Genomic DNA, 12,604 nt, shown 5'->3' on the forward strand with positions numbered 1-12,604 from the left:
TTATTCTCAAACTTTGCTGATAGGAGTATAAATTGGTTCAATCTTACAAAATACAAATACCTATCAAAAATACAAATGAACTAAACTGTTGACACCACAGCCTCCTTCTAGGGATTTTTCCTAAAGATATAATTGTACATGTGGGGCCAGATGCGATGGCTCATGCCTGAAGCCAAGATCTCACCACTGCACTCTAGCCTGGGCAACAGAGCGAGACTCCATGTCAAAAAAATATAATAATAATAACTGCACATGTAGAAAATTATACGTGCAAGGATGTTCCCTGTAGTGTTACAGTATTAGTAAAATAATGGAAAGAAACTAACTGCCCAGCAAGAGGAGGTTAAATAAACTATGGTACATCCACAGGTATAGACACAATAAAAGCAAGTGCATTGACAATAAGATAATCTCTATGAAATATGATTTAAAATAAAATACAATGCAGAACATTCAGTTTAGGTAACCCTAAAAGTAAGAATCAAAACTATAGGCCGGGCGTGGTGTCTCATGCCTGTAATCCCATCATTTTGGGAGGCTTAGATGGGCAGATCACCTGAGGTCGGGAGACCAGCCTGACCAACATGGAGACACCCTGTCTCTGCTAAAAATACAAAATTAGCCAGGCATGGTGGCGCATGCCTGTAATCCCAGCTACTTGGGAGGCTGAGGCAGGAGAATCGCTTGAACCCAGGAGGCAGAGGTTACGGTGAGCCGAGATCATGCTACTGCATTCCAGCCTGGGCAAGAAGAGTGACACTCAGTCTCAAAAAAAAGTAAAAAAAAAAACCACAAGAATCAAAACTATAAATCTTCTAGAAGAAAATCTTCAAAACTAAGGGTACGCAAAGATTTCATAAAGAGGACATAAAAGACACTAACCATAAAGAAAATAAATTGACTAATTTGACTTAAATAAAACTTAAAAACACTTATCAAAAGATAGCATTATGATAATAAAATGGCAAGTCACGGACTGGGAGAAAATATCAGCAATGTATACATCTCACAAATATTTGTATCTAGAATATACAAAGAAATCCTTTAAATCACTGAGGAGAAGACTAACACTCCAATAAAAACAATGGAAAGGCCGGAACCTATAGTTCACATAGATACCTAAACGACCACTAAGCATTAAAAAACACATCTTAACTCATCAGGGAATTGCAAATTCAAATCACAATGAGATTCTACTACATACTCACCAAAATGGCTAAAATTTAAAAGACTGGCCAGGCACAGTGACTCCTACCTGTAACCCCAGGCAGGTAGGTCCAGGCAGGTGGATCACTTGAGGTTCGGAGTTCAAGACCAGCCTGGCCAACATGGTGAAACATGATCCCTAATAAAATACAAAAAAATTAGCTGGTCATCACGGTGGTTGGGTGCCTGTGATCCCAGCTACTCAGGAAGCTAAGGCAGGAGAATTGCTTGAACCCAAGAGGCAGAGGTTGCAGTGAGCTCAGATCATGCCACTGCACTCCAGCCTGGGCAACAGAGCAAGACTCTCTCAAAAAAAAAAAAAAGTTTGCATTATCAAGAGTTGGTGCAGATAATTAAAACTCTCAAACATTGCTACTAGAGTATAAACTGGTACCATTCTAAAAAACCAGCAGCTTACTAAAGCTAAATATACATCTACCCTGTGACCCATTAGTTTTTCACTTGTAGGTATATACCAAAAGAAATCAATATGCATGTCAAACAAAAGGCATTCAAAAGAAAGTTCAGTTTTATTCACAAAAGGCAAAAACTAAAAACAACTCAAGTGTTGATCAATAGCAATGTGAATACTCTGTGGTATATTCATAAAATGTAATACAATACACACAGTAAAAACACACCACTGATACACACAAAATTGAATGAACATTACAAGCCTTCAATTAGTACAAGCACGGTGGCTCACACCTGTAATCCCAGCAATTTGGGAGGCTGAGGTGGACGGATTGCTAGAGACCAGGAGTTCAAGACAAGCCTGGCCAACATGGCAAAACCCCGTCTCTACCAAAAATACAAAAAAAATAGACAGGAATGGTGATGAGTGCCTGTAATCATCCCCGCTACTCGGGAAGCTCAGGCATGAGAATCACTTGAACATTGGAGGCAGAGGTTGCAGTGAGCTGAGATCGCACCACTGCACTCCAGTCTGGGCAACAGAGCAAGACTCCATCTCAAAAAAAAAAAAAAAAAAAAAGAAAGTCTTCAATTAAGCAAAAGAAATCAGGCATAAATCAGAACATACTAGGCCAGGTGAGGTGGCTCACTTCTGTAATCCCAGCACTTTGGGAGGCCAAGGCAGGCAGATCACTTGAGCCCAGGAGTTCAAGATCACCCCAGTCAACATGGTGAAACCTGATCTCTACCAAAAATACAAAAATCAGCCAGGTGTCATGGCAAGCACCTGTAATCCCAGCTACTCAGGAGGTTGAGGCACAAGAATCACTTGAACCCTGGAGCTGGAGGTTGCAGTGAGCCAAGGTTGCGCTACTACACTCCAGCCTGGATGACAAAGCAAGACTCCATCTCAAAGAGAAAAAAAAAGAACCTACTTAGAGAAGTTAAGCTAGCATAGAGTATTAGCAGTCAAAAATAGTGGTTATCTCTGGAGGAGGTAGTATTGTTTGGGAATAAAAAAAGAAACTTTCCAGAGTGATGGAAATATACTATATCTTAAACTGAGTAGCATCTATCCAGGTGTATATCTTTTTAAAAAAAAAAATCATCGAACCAAGTCTGGGCATCATGGAGAGACCCCACCTCTACAAAAACTACAAAAATTAGTTGAGCATGATGGCATGTGCTTGTAGTTCCAGCTATTCAGGAGGCTGACATGGGAGGATCGATTGAGCCCTGACTGCAGTGAGCCGTGATCGCACCACTGCACTTCAGCCTGGGCGACAGAGCAAGACTTGTAATGTTTGTAATGCAAAGAAATGATAAATGCTTAAGGTGATGGATACCCCATTTATCCTGATATGAATATTATATACTGTATGCCTCTATCAAAAGATCTTACATACCCCATAAATATATATCTACTATGCCAGACGCTGGGAGGCCCAGGCGGGCGGATCATGAGGTCAGGAGATCGAGACCATCCTGGCTAATACAATGAAACCCCATCTCTACCAAAAATACAAAAAATTAGCCGGGCCTGAGGGCGGACGCCTGTAGTTCCAGCTATGCGGGAGACTGAGACAGGAGAATGGTGTGAACCCGAGAGGCGGGGCTTGCAGTGAGCCGAGATCGCGCCACTGCACTTCAGCCTAGGCGACAGAGCGAGACTCCGTTTCGAAAAAAAAATATGTATATATATATATGTGTGTGTGTGTGTGTGTGTGTGTGTGTTACTATGTACCTACAAAAATTTAAAATTAAAAAAAAAAGTTCATGGCCAGGCACGGTGGCTCACACCTATAATCCTAGCACTTTGGGAGGCCAAGGCAGGCAGATCACTTGAGGTCAGGAGTTTGAAACCAGCCTGGCCAACATGGTGAAACCCCATCTCTACTAAAAATACCAAAAAAAAATTAGCCGGGCGTGGTGGCAGGTGCCTGTAATGCCAGCTACTTGGGAGGCTGAGGCAGGAGAATTGCTTGAATCTGGGAGGTGACGGTTGTAGTGAGACAAGATCATACGATTGCACTCCAGCCTAGGCAACAAGAGTGAGACTCTGTCTCAATAACAACAACAAAAAGTTTAAAGAGGAAGACTATTTTGCTTGGTTTTGAATAGAGTATCTCTGGAAAGGTACAAAAAAGAACTGGTAATGTGGATTTCTTCAGAGGAAGAGAATAAGGTGGGATGGGCATAGAGGAAAGGAGATTTGTATTGTGGACTGTTAGACACTCAAGGAAAAAGACCCAGTTTATGTCCCAATGTAATCATACAGAGGACGTTCCTGCTCTCTCTCTCTCAAAAGTGTCCTGGTTTATATGATGAATTATACGGCCCACCTACTTATATATCTTGTGGATTTAGTATTATGTGAATGTATTACCTCTTCAAAAAATAAATAAAATATAAAGTAAGCATAATACGATGCCTTTTGACAGCAATGTAAGAGCAATTTCTCTTTGTGTAATTTTGTTTTTTCTTAGTTTTTAAAGGAGGAGATAAATATCTAAGGAGCAATGCTTGTAAACTTGATTTAATCCATCCTGCACACTTGGGCCAAACTAATCTTACGAAACACAGCTTTCATCATATCACTCCCCTTCTGAAACATTTTCTGAACTTCACTTTGAGCAAACAACCTCCCAACTTCCTTACTTAACCTTGAAGACTTGCCAAAGTAAGGCCTAAAACAACCTTCCCCTTATGTTCTGAAACCTTAACTCTCAGCGCCTCTGTGACTGGCTGATTGTTTTCCCTAAGTCTGCCTGATTCCTTCCTGCTTCTTTGTATTTGTTTCCCACTGTGTGATCTCCCCTGGGAATGTCTAGTAATGTCTTAATCCATCCACATTCTATCTACCTTTCCAGACACCATGCCACTCAAGTCCTACTGCTTCCTTGAAGTCCTACCCTGAACCACATTTATACTTTACATATTTTAATTTTGTTTTGTTTTGTTTTGTTTTGAGACAGAGTCTCACTCAGTCGCCCAGGCTGGAGTGTAGTGGCGCGATCTGGGCTCACAGCAACCTCCGCCTCCCAGGTTCAAGTGATTCTCTTGCCTCAGCCTCCCAAATAGCTGGGATTACAGGAACCTGCCACCGCACCTGGCTAATTTTTGTATTTTTGGTAGAGACAGGGCTTCACCATGTTGGCTAGGATGGTCTCGAAATCCTAACCTAAAGTGATCCACCTGCCTCAGCCTCCCAAAGATTCTGCTGGAATTACAGGCATGAGCCACTGCACTCAGCCTATACATTACATCATCAAGTTGCAATAAAAATTTCTCTCCAACAGATTCAGTGTAAGCCATAAATAGATTCTGAAGATGTTATTAAGTTTTTTAAAATTGTGAAGAGCATTTATTGTACTGGAAACTAGGACACAGAGTTGAATAAGAGGCTATCCCTACCATGGAAGTTCTCAAAGAAACATCTAATAACTGCCATCATATCACCTTGCCCTCATATATCTGCCACTCTCAGCTGCTTGCAAAGAACTGCCTTCATTGTCAGCATCACATATATAGACATATACACACACAAACACACACAGACAAACACACATTCCCAAGTCCCAAGCCTCTAGGATCATCCAAATCATGAGTGTTCCAATGTTGTTAATCCTCAAGAAAAAATTAAGGATACTTTATCTTCCAATCTGATGTATTATCTGCAACAAAACATACCACTTAATTTTATTCAGTTTTCTGTTATTTTTATTTTCTAATTTTTCCATACATATACATCTAATCTAGGGAAGGAAATCATTCCTTATAGAGTAACCTATTATGGTACCTAATACAACACTACACGTATGGTCAATATGTCTTTGTTCATTTGAGTGCTCAGTATAATTCTTCTTGATGTTTAAGTGTGCCAAGATTTATGGATGAATTATTAGTCAGAACACATATCACATATGTCTGAGTCATTTACTTTCCAGAATCTCTCACACTTATTGATTTCATTCCCAATCTCTCAATTCTTTATGCATTTAAAAAAGATGATAGAGAGATAAATAGATGATTGATTGATTGATAGATAGATAGATAGATAGATAGATAGATAGATAGACAGACAGATAGATAGATAGATAGAGATATGCATGGTTGCATGTGCCTTTGGTCCCAGCTACTCAGGAGGCTGAGTGGGGAGGATCACCTGAGTCCAGGGATGTTGAGGCTGCTGTAAGCCATGATTACACTACTGCACTCCAGCCTGGGCAACAGAGTAAGATCTTGTCTAAAAAAAATATAGATAGATACGCAGGTAGGAAGGTAGATAGATAGATAGATAGATAGATAGATAGATAGATAGATAGATAGATAATCACATAGCACAGTACCAGATATTCATTTACTTGTTTACTCAACATAATTGTTTACTAAGGGTCTGTTCTATGCATAAAGTAGTGACCAAATCAAGGACCACGGTCTTTCCTATGAGGCTTACATCTTACTGAGGCCCATTTTAGGCAGTTAGTGAACAGACAGCAGTGAATTAGAGCCAGAACCCCAAACTCTTTATTTGAGTGCTTTCCCACTCTTTCAAATGGTCTATTTACCACATCGTAACATATATCAAGCAGCATGCAGAAGCAAGATGCAAATACAACAGACATCAGGATCATTCTGCAGGTATCATGGGGAGTGGAAAAAATACAGGCTACAGAAATAAAGCAAACCTGGGTTCAAAGTTTGGCTTTAGCCCTTTACATATCAAGTTATGTAAGCCTCTAAGCTTCAGTTATAAAATTTACCAATATGAGGCCGGGCACAGTGGCTCACGCCTGTAATCCCAGCACTTTGGTAGGCCGAAGTGGCGAATCGCTTGAGGTCAGAAGTTAGAGACCACTCAACACGGCAAAACCCCGACTCTACTAAAAATACAAAAAAAGAATTAGCTAGGCGTGGTGGCACCTGCCTATAATCCCAGCTACTGGGGAGGCTAAGGCAGGAGAATAACTTGAACCTGGGAGGCGGAGGCTGCAGTGAGCCGAGATCATGCCACCGCACTCCAGCCTGGGCGACAAAAGTGAGACTCAATCTCAAAAAAAAAAGAAAAGAAAGAAAAGAAAAGAAAAAAAAGAGTTTATCAATACATACCTGGAAGTATCAATGTGAGAATCAAAAGACATATGTAAAACGTCTATCATCTGTCTGGCATAGTGTAAGAATTCAAAATAGATTCTCTCTTTGTCCATAATCAAATATAATCTAATCTGACAACACCACAGCATATGTAGAAGGCTGGATTTTAGATTTAGTAAAGGTCAACAGTAACTAGTTTACCCAAAATCACATGATAAAGACTGCTTTTTTTTTTTTTTTTTGATACAGAGTCTTACTCTGTCACCAGGCTGGAGTGCAGTGGCGTGATCTCAGGTCACCGCAACCTCCACATCCTAGGTTCAAGTGATTTTCCTGCCTCAGCCTCCCGAGTAGCTGGGACTACAGATGATGCATGCCACCACGCCCAGCTAATTTTTGTATTTTTAGTAGAGACGGGGTTTCAGCATGTTGGCCAGGATGGTCTCAATCTCTTGACCTCGTGATCTGCCTGCCTCGGCCTCCCAAAGTGCTGGGATTACAGGCGTAAGCCACTGTGCCCAGCCATAAAGACTTCTTTCATAAAATTTTCCCTACAGTATACTTTTTTTTTTTTTGAGACAGAGTCTCTCTTTGACACCCAGGCTGGAGTGCAGTGGTGCAATCTTGGGCCACTGTAACCTCCGCCTCCCGGGTTCAACCAATTCTCTTGCCTCAGCCTCCCAGGTGGCTGGGATTACATGCATGTGCCATGATGCCCAGCTAATTTTTGTATTTTTAGTACAGACAGGGTTTCACCATGTTGGCCAAGCTGGTCTTGAATTCCTGACCTCAAGTGATCCACCCGCCTCAGCCTCCCAAAGTGCCGGGATTACAGGCATGAGCCACCATGCCCAGTCCATATACTATACATTTAGATATGCCCCCTTTTGGATAAAAATGACATTATTATAACATTAGAGGAAAAAAACATACATTTTGAGTTTTTTCATTATAATACTATAGTCTATATCTTTGGAATATCACTCGATTTCCAGATAGAAATATATGAGACTATCACTAAAAATATATTTGTATATAATAGTGTATTTTCTCATTAAACTATTAAGTAATGTAATAAATCCACATGCAATAAGTTCAGCCACTGTTCCTTACCTCCCCAACCACATTTGGCCCGACTTCTTTATTAGTTCACAATAATCCAGTGACACTGCCCTTCTTTGGGCTCTTCAAAACTACCAGACTCTCCAGCATCAAGACATGCAATACCATGCACTACTCTCTAATGCTAATCGGCTAATGTTTAACAGGATCCTACCCTAAATATGTGGCCCTCAGAGATGCCTTCCCTGACCGAAAGCCCTGATAAACTTGGGCTCCACCGTGTAGGGTGATGTGGAGAAGCTTCCTGATGTCAGAGAAGCCTGGGTTCCAATCACTCATCTGACAACATGGAGTTACGCTACAGCACAGATACATGGCTATGCAGTTAGAGAAAAGTTCATACACAATGGATATAATTGCCAATAGTGTGTGTGCATCCGCTGGTTAAAAATATTAGCCAAGGCTTTCAGAAGTGCTTTCCTGTACAATCTCTGCTGAGAGGCTTAGGGAATTGTTAATATATTGCTGATAACATAAGAGAAAATAACTCTCTTAAGGGGGACTCCCAGCATGGCCTGATTCTTCTGATTCTTTTCTTTTTTTTTTTTTTTTTTTTTTTTTTTTTTGTGGAGACGGAGTTTCACTCTTGTCACCCAGGCTGGAGTGCAATGGCGCGATCTCAGCTTACTGCAACCTCCACCTCCCGGGTTCAAGCGATTCTCCTGCCTCAGTCTCCTGAGTAGCTGGGATTACAGGAATGCAACAACACATCCGGCTAATTTTGTATTTTTAGTACAGAAGGGGTTTCTGCATGTTGGTCAGGCTGGTCTCGAACTACCAACCTGGGGTGATCCGCCCGCCTCAGCCTCCCAAAGCGCTGGGATTACAGGCATGAGCCACTGTGCCCGGCTGGCCTGATTCTGATTTCAATCAGCTTTTATCTTTAGCTGTCAAACTACACTTTATAGAGATCTTTAGAAGCATAATAATGGCCCAAGGCACACTGTTATTTATATATGTTCACAGTACCCTGTACTCTTCTTCGGAGTTCTTTTTATTTGCATGTAATAAATATTTTCTGCTGTTTGTTTTCCCCACTTAACAGCTATAGGAAGATAAGGACTGTGATTGTCCTGTAGCCTGCTTAATCTCCAGCGCCTACCACCATTCCCACAGTACGGTAGGAAACAGATGCAGTAACTACTTACTAGGTTAATGTGTAATTTAATTAAGGAATGAAAGATGTGTCCATGTGAAAGAAATACAGTATGAGAGTTAAGTTTACTTAATGTAATACATGGAAAGTATATAAAGCAATGTTTGGCACATACCAAGCACTTAATAAATGTTATTTGCTCACCTAGAACAAAAATCATCTGAGTAGGGTAACACAAGAGATAAAAGCTGTTACTGACTGAGAAATTAAGGTTAAGCATATACTGTGTAGTTATCCCTGTTAGACTACAGTGCAATGTACTAAAGGAACTACAGTAATACCCCATCTCAAGTTTTTCATTTAATTCATTTTACCATTTGAATATACAAATGTTTAAATCCCAGATCTTTTCACATATTCCTAATTGAGTTCAACACCCTTAAATAAAGGCATTCACAATAAAGAATGTCTTGGCCATATGAGAGTCTATGGAATTCAGCAATGAGAGAAATGTCCATGCTCTATTCTCTCAATGGATGGAAAGAAAACTGGTGCTCTTGAATATTTTAAGGAAAGGCCAGCAGGGTACAGTGGCTCACACCTGTAATCCCATCACTTTGGGAGGCCAAGATGGCTTGAGTCCAGGAGTTCAAGACCAGCCTGGGCAACATAACGGGACACCATCTCTGCAAAAAATTTAAAAATTAGTCAGGTTTGGTGCCACACACCTGTAGTCCAAGCTATGTGGGAGGCTGAGGTTGGAGAATCTATTGAGCCCAGGAGGCTGCAGTGTGCCATGGAGGCTGCACTCCAGCCTGGAGTGAGACCCTGTCTCAAAGAAAACAAAACAGGCTGGGTGTGGAGGTTCATGCCTATAATCCCAGCACTGGGACTGGATCACAAGGTAAGGAGTTCGAGACCAGCCTGGTCAAGATGGTGAAACCCCGTCTCTACTAAAAATACAAAAATTAATTGGTCACGGTAGCTGGCACCTGTAATCCCATCTACTTGGGAGGCTGAGGCAGGAGAATCCTTTGAACTTAGGAGGTGGAGGCTGCAGTGAGCTGAGATCGTGCCATTGCACACTCTAGCCTGGGCGACAGAGCAAGACTGTCTTTAAAGAGAGAAAAAAAAAAAAAAGCAAAGGCCACACATTTTTTTCCTAAGACTTGTGAAAATGAAACTAAAATGAAAGTTGTGACAATAACTTTATATTTCAAGAAATTAAAACCCCAACAGTTGCTTTGAAATTAATAAAAAGTAAATCTCATCATGAGGAAATAGAGGCAAAGAGAAATGATTAATTAATAAGTAAAACTAAATAAAAAGAAGACTGCAAAAGACTTGAGGTCACTCTGCCTCAGTTTATTCCAACACTACAGCAAGCAAAATTTCCTGAAGAATTAACTAGAAGAAGTGATTTGGGGAATGAACACCCACTGAAACAAGTTTTTTAAGGCCATCAATCTAATTTGTTTTGAAATGGGGTGTGTTTTAGCACTTTTTTTTCACTTTGTTTAACGTCATTCATATTGTTTTCCCCAAGAGTCTTTTTTTAATCTAACCAACCACATTTTGGCCATCTAAATGCTTGAACTTCCCAACCAAATATCAATGGAGAGGAATTATTATAAATAATTATTTCACTGTCAGAATCTCATGCACATGACAAATCAGATACATTTAAACCTGAGGGAGGCTTTAAGCAACAAATTTTCAAATACATAACTACCTATAATGTTCCAGAAGGAAAAAGAGACCCTCTGCTATGTATACATGGCAGATGAAGGCACTCTAGTGAAATGGACATCTGTGGTCTAGTCTAGTCAACTGTTTTATTTCAAAGAAGAAATATTCCTAAATCACATAAAGGTGCCTATATTAAGCTTGAATAACATAATAAATGTGGAAAGTGTGTTCACCATCTGATCTATGGCTTCTTGCTAAAAACACTGCTCTTTTCCATGTGGCCAAATTGATGTTTAGCCTGAATACATTTGCAATGAACGCTTCCCATTTTACTTTCATAAGCATTCGCTTTCCCTGGTTTCTTTCTAAAATTATTACTTTCAATGGCAAAAACAGCAACTACCTTTTCCCCAACCTAATGACTCGTTTAATCCTATGGGTTAGTGCAGAGTAAAATCCTTTTGGAATATGTAAGGGATGAAATTATGAATATTCTAAGGAATGATACCTACCTCAGGCCCTGTGATGTGCATCAGACCAGAAACAGCTGAGGCAACAGCATCATAACCAGCTCGCTGAGAAATTGGACCTGTCTGACCATACCCTAAAACAACAAAAATAAACATATTCAGCACCACACAGGGTGTGCTAAAACCACTGTACAATATAGTGTGTTAAAAACATTTGTATCCAGAAATCCTGCAGCATTTCGAGACTATTAGATCTATACTATTCCTTGAAGAAGGCAGTAAGAATTCATTATAGTGCTCGCCCTGGCTATTCTATTTTTTGTTTTTTGTTTTTTTGTTTTGTTTTGTTTTGTTTTGTTTTGTTTTGTTTTGTTTTGAGACAGGGTCTCACTCCCTTCAAGCAGGGTGGAGTGTAGTGGTTCGATCTCGGCTCACTGCAACCTCCACCTCCCAGGTTCAAGTGATTCTCTTTCTTCAGCCTCCCAAGTAGCTAGGATAACAGGTGTGCGCCACCACATCCAGCTAATTTTTGTATTTTTAGTAAAGACAAGGTTTCACCATGTTGGCAAGGCTAGTCTCAAACTCCTGACGTGAAGTGATACACCTGCCTCAGCCTCCCAAAATGCTAGGATTACAGGCGTGAGCCACCGTGCCTGGCTATTCTTAAAAAAAATCAGAGGCTGGATGCGGTGGCTCAAGCCTGTAATCCTAGCACTTTGGGAGGCTGAGGTGGGCGGATCACTTGAGGTCAGGAGTTCCAGACCAGCCTGGTCAACATGGTGAAACCTCGTCTCTACTAAAAATACAAAAATTAGCCGGGTGTGGTGGTATGCGCCTGTAATCCCAGCTACTGGGGAGGCTGAGGCACAAGAATCGCCTGAACCAGGAGGTGGAGGTTGCATTGAGCTGAGACTGCACCACTGCACTCCAGCCTGGGCAACAGAGGGAGACTCCCTTTAAAAAAAAAAAAAAAAAGAAAGAAAGAAAAAAAAAGGAAATAATTCAAAACCAGACTCACATTCTCACATGCAATAATCAATTAGAGTTCAGTACTGCCTCTCCCCTCTACATAGGGCATAAACCTCTGATTTGTCACAGGGTCCACCACTCTACTCCCATACACCTCAGCCAGGTTTCAGTTACTTCCCTGACTCCAACAGGTATTTGCTACCCTTGTTTTGTACACAGTAATATACAAAGTTAAGCAAAACAGTATCTCCTTGAGTTCTATTTATGTATTTTCTCAAGCAAGCAAAGAAAACCTAAATAATTTTAAAATTTGGACATAAATAAAATAAAACAATTACATCAACTTTTACATCAATTTTTAAGATTACAAAGAGAAGGTAGAAAAGGTGTCACATTTTTTTCTTTTTTTTTTTTTTTTTTTTTTGCCACCAGCAAGAATTAACAGAACACAGGAAAGATTTTCTCCTACTCCCCTCAGTCCTAGTGCTCATTGCTACATCATGACGGTTTTATCAGGCCAGGCACGGTGGCTCACGCCTGTAAT

The 12,604-nt window shown here is 40.6% G+C and overlaps 1 protein-coding gene across 11 annotated transcripts in view; it reads right to left on the reverse strand.

The window, feature by feature from the left end:
• The window catches only part of SUGCT (succinyl-CoA:glutarate-CoA transferase), a 752,487-nt gene that overhangs the window by 635,707 nt on the left and 104,176 nt on the right, over positions 1–12,604 (reverse strand). For all 11 annotated transcript variants that reach the window (XR_010585693.1, XR_010585692.1, XM_065542089.1 and 8 more), the window contains one exon: positions 11,134–11,225. Coding sequence is in view for 9 of the 11 variants with exons in the window: in XM_065542089.1 (XP_065398161.1) it covers positions 11,134–11,225 (92 nt within the window). In the remaining 2 variants the exon portion in view is untranslated. The remainder of the gene's footprint in view (positions 1–11,133; positions 11,226–12,604) is intronic.

The sequence above is a fragment of the Macaca fascicularis genome, chromosome 3 (genome assembly GCF_037993035.2).
Source record: "Macaca fascicularis isolate 582-1 chromosome 3, T2T-MFA8v1.1".
NCBI classification, from domain to species: Eukaryota; Metazoa; Chordata; class Mammalia; order Primates; family Cercopithecidae; genus Macaca; species Macaca fascicularis.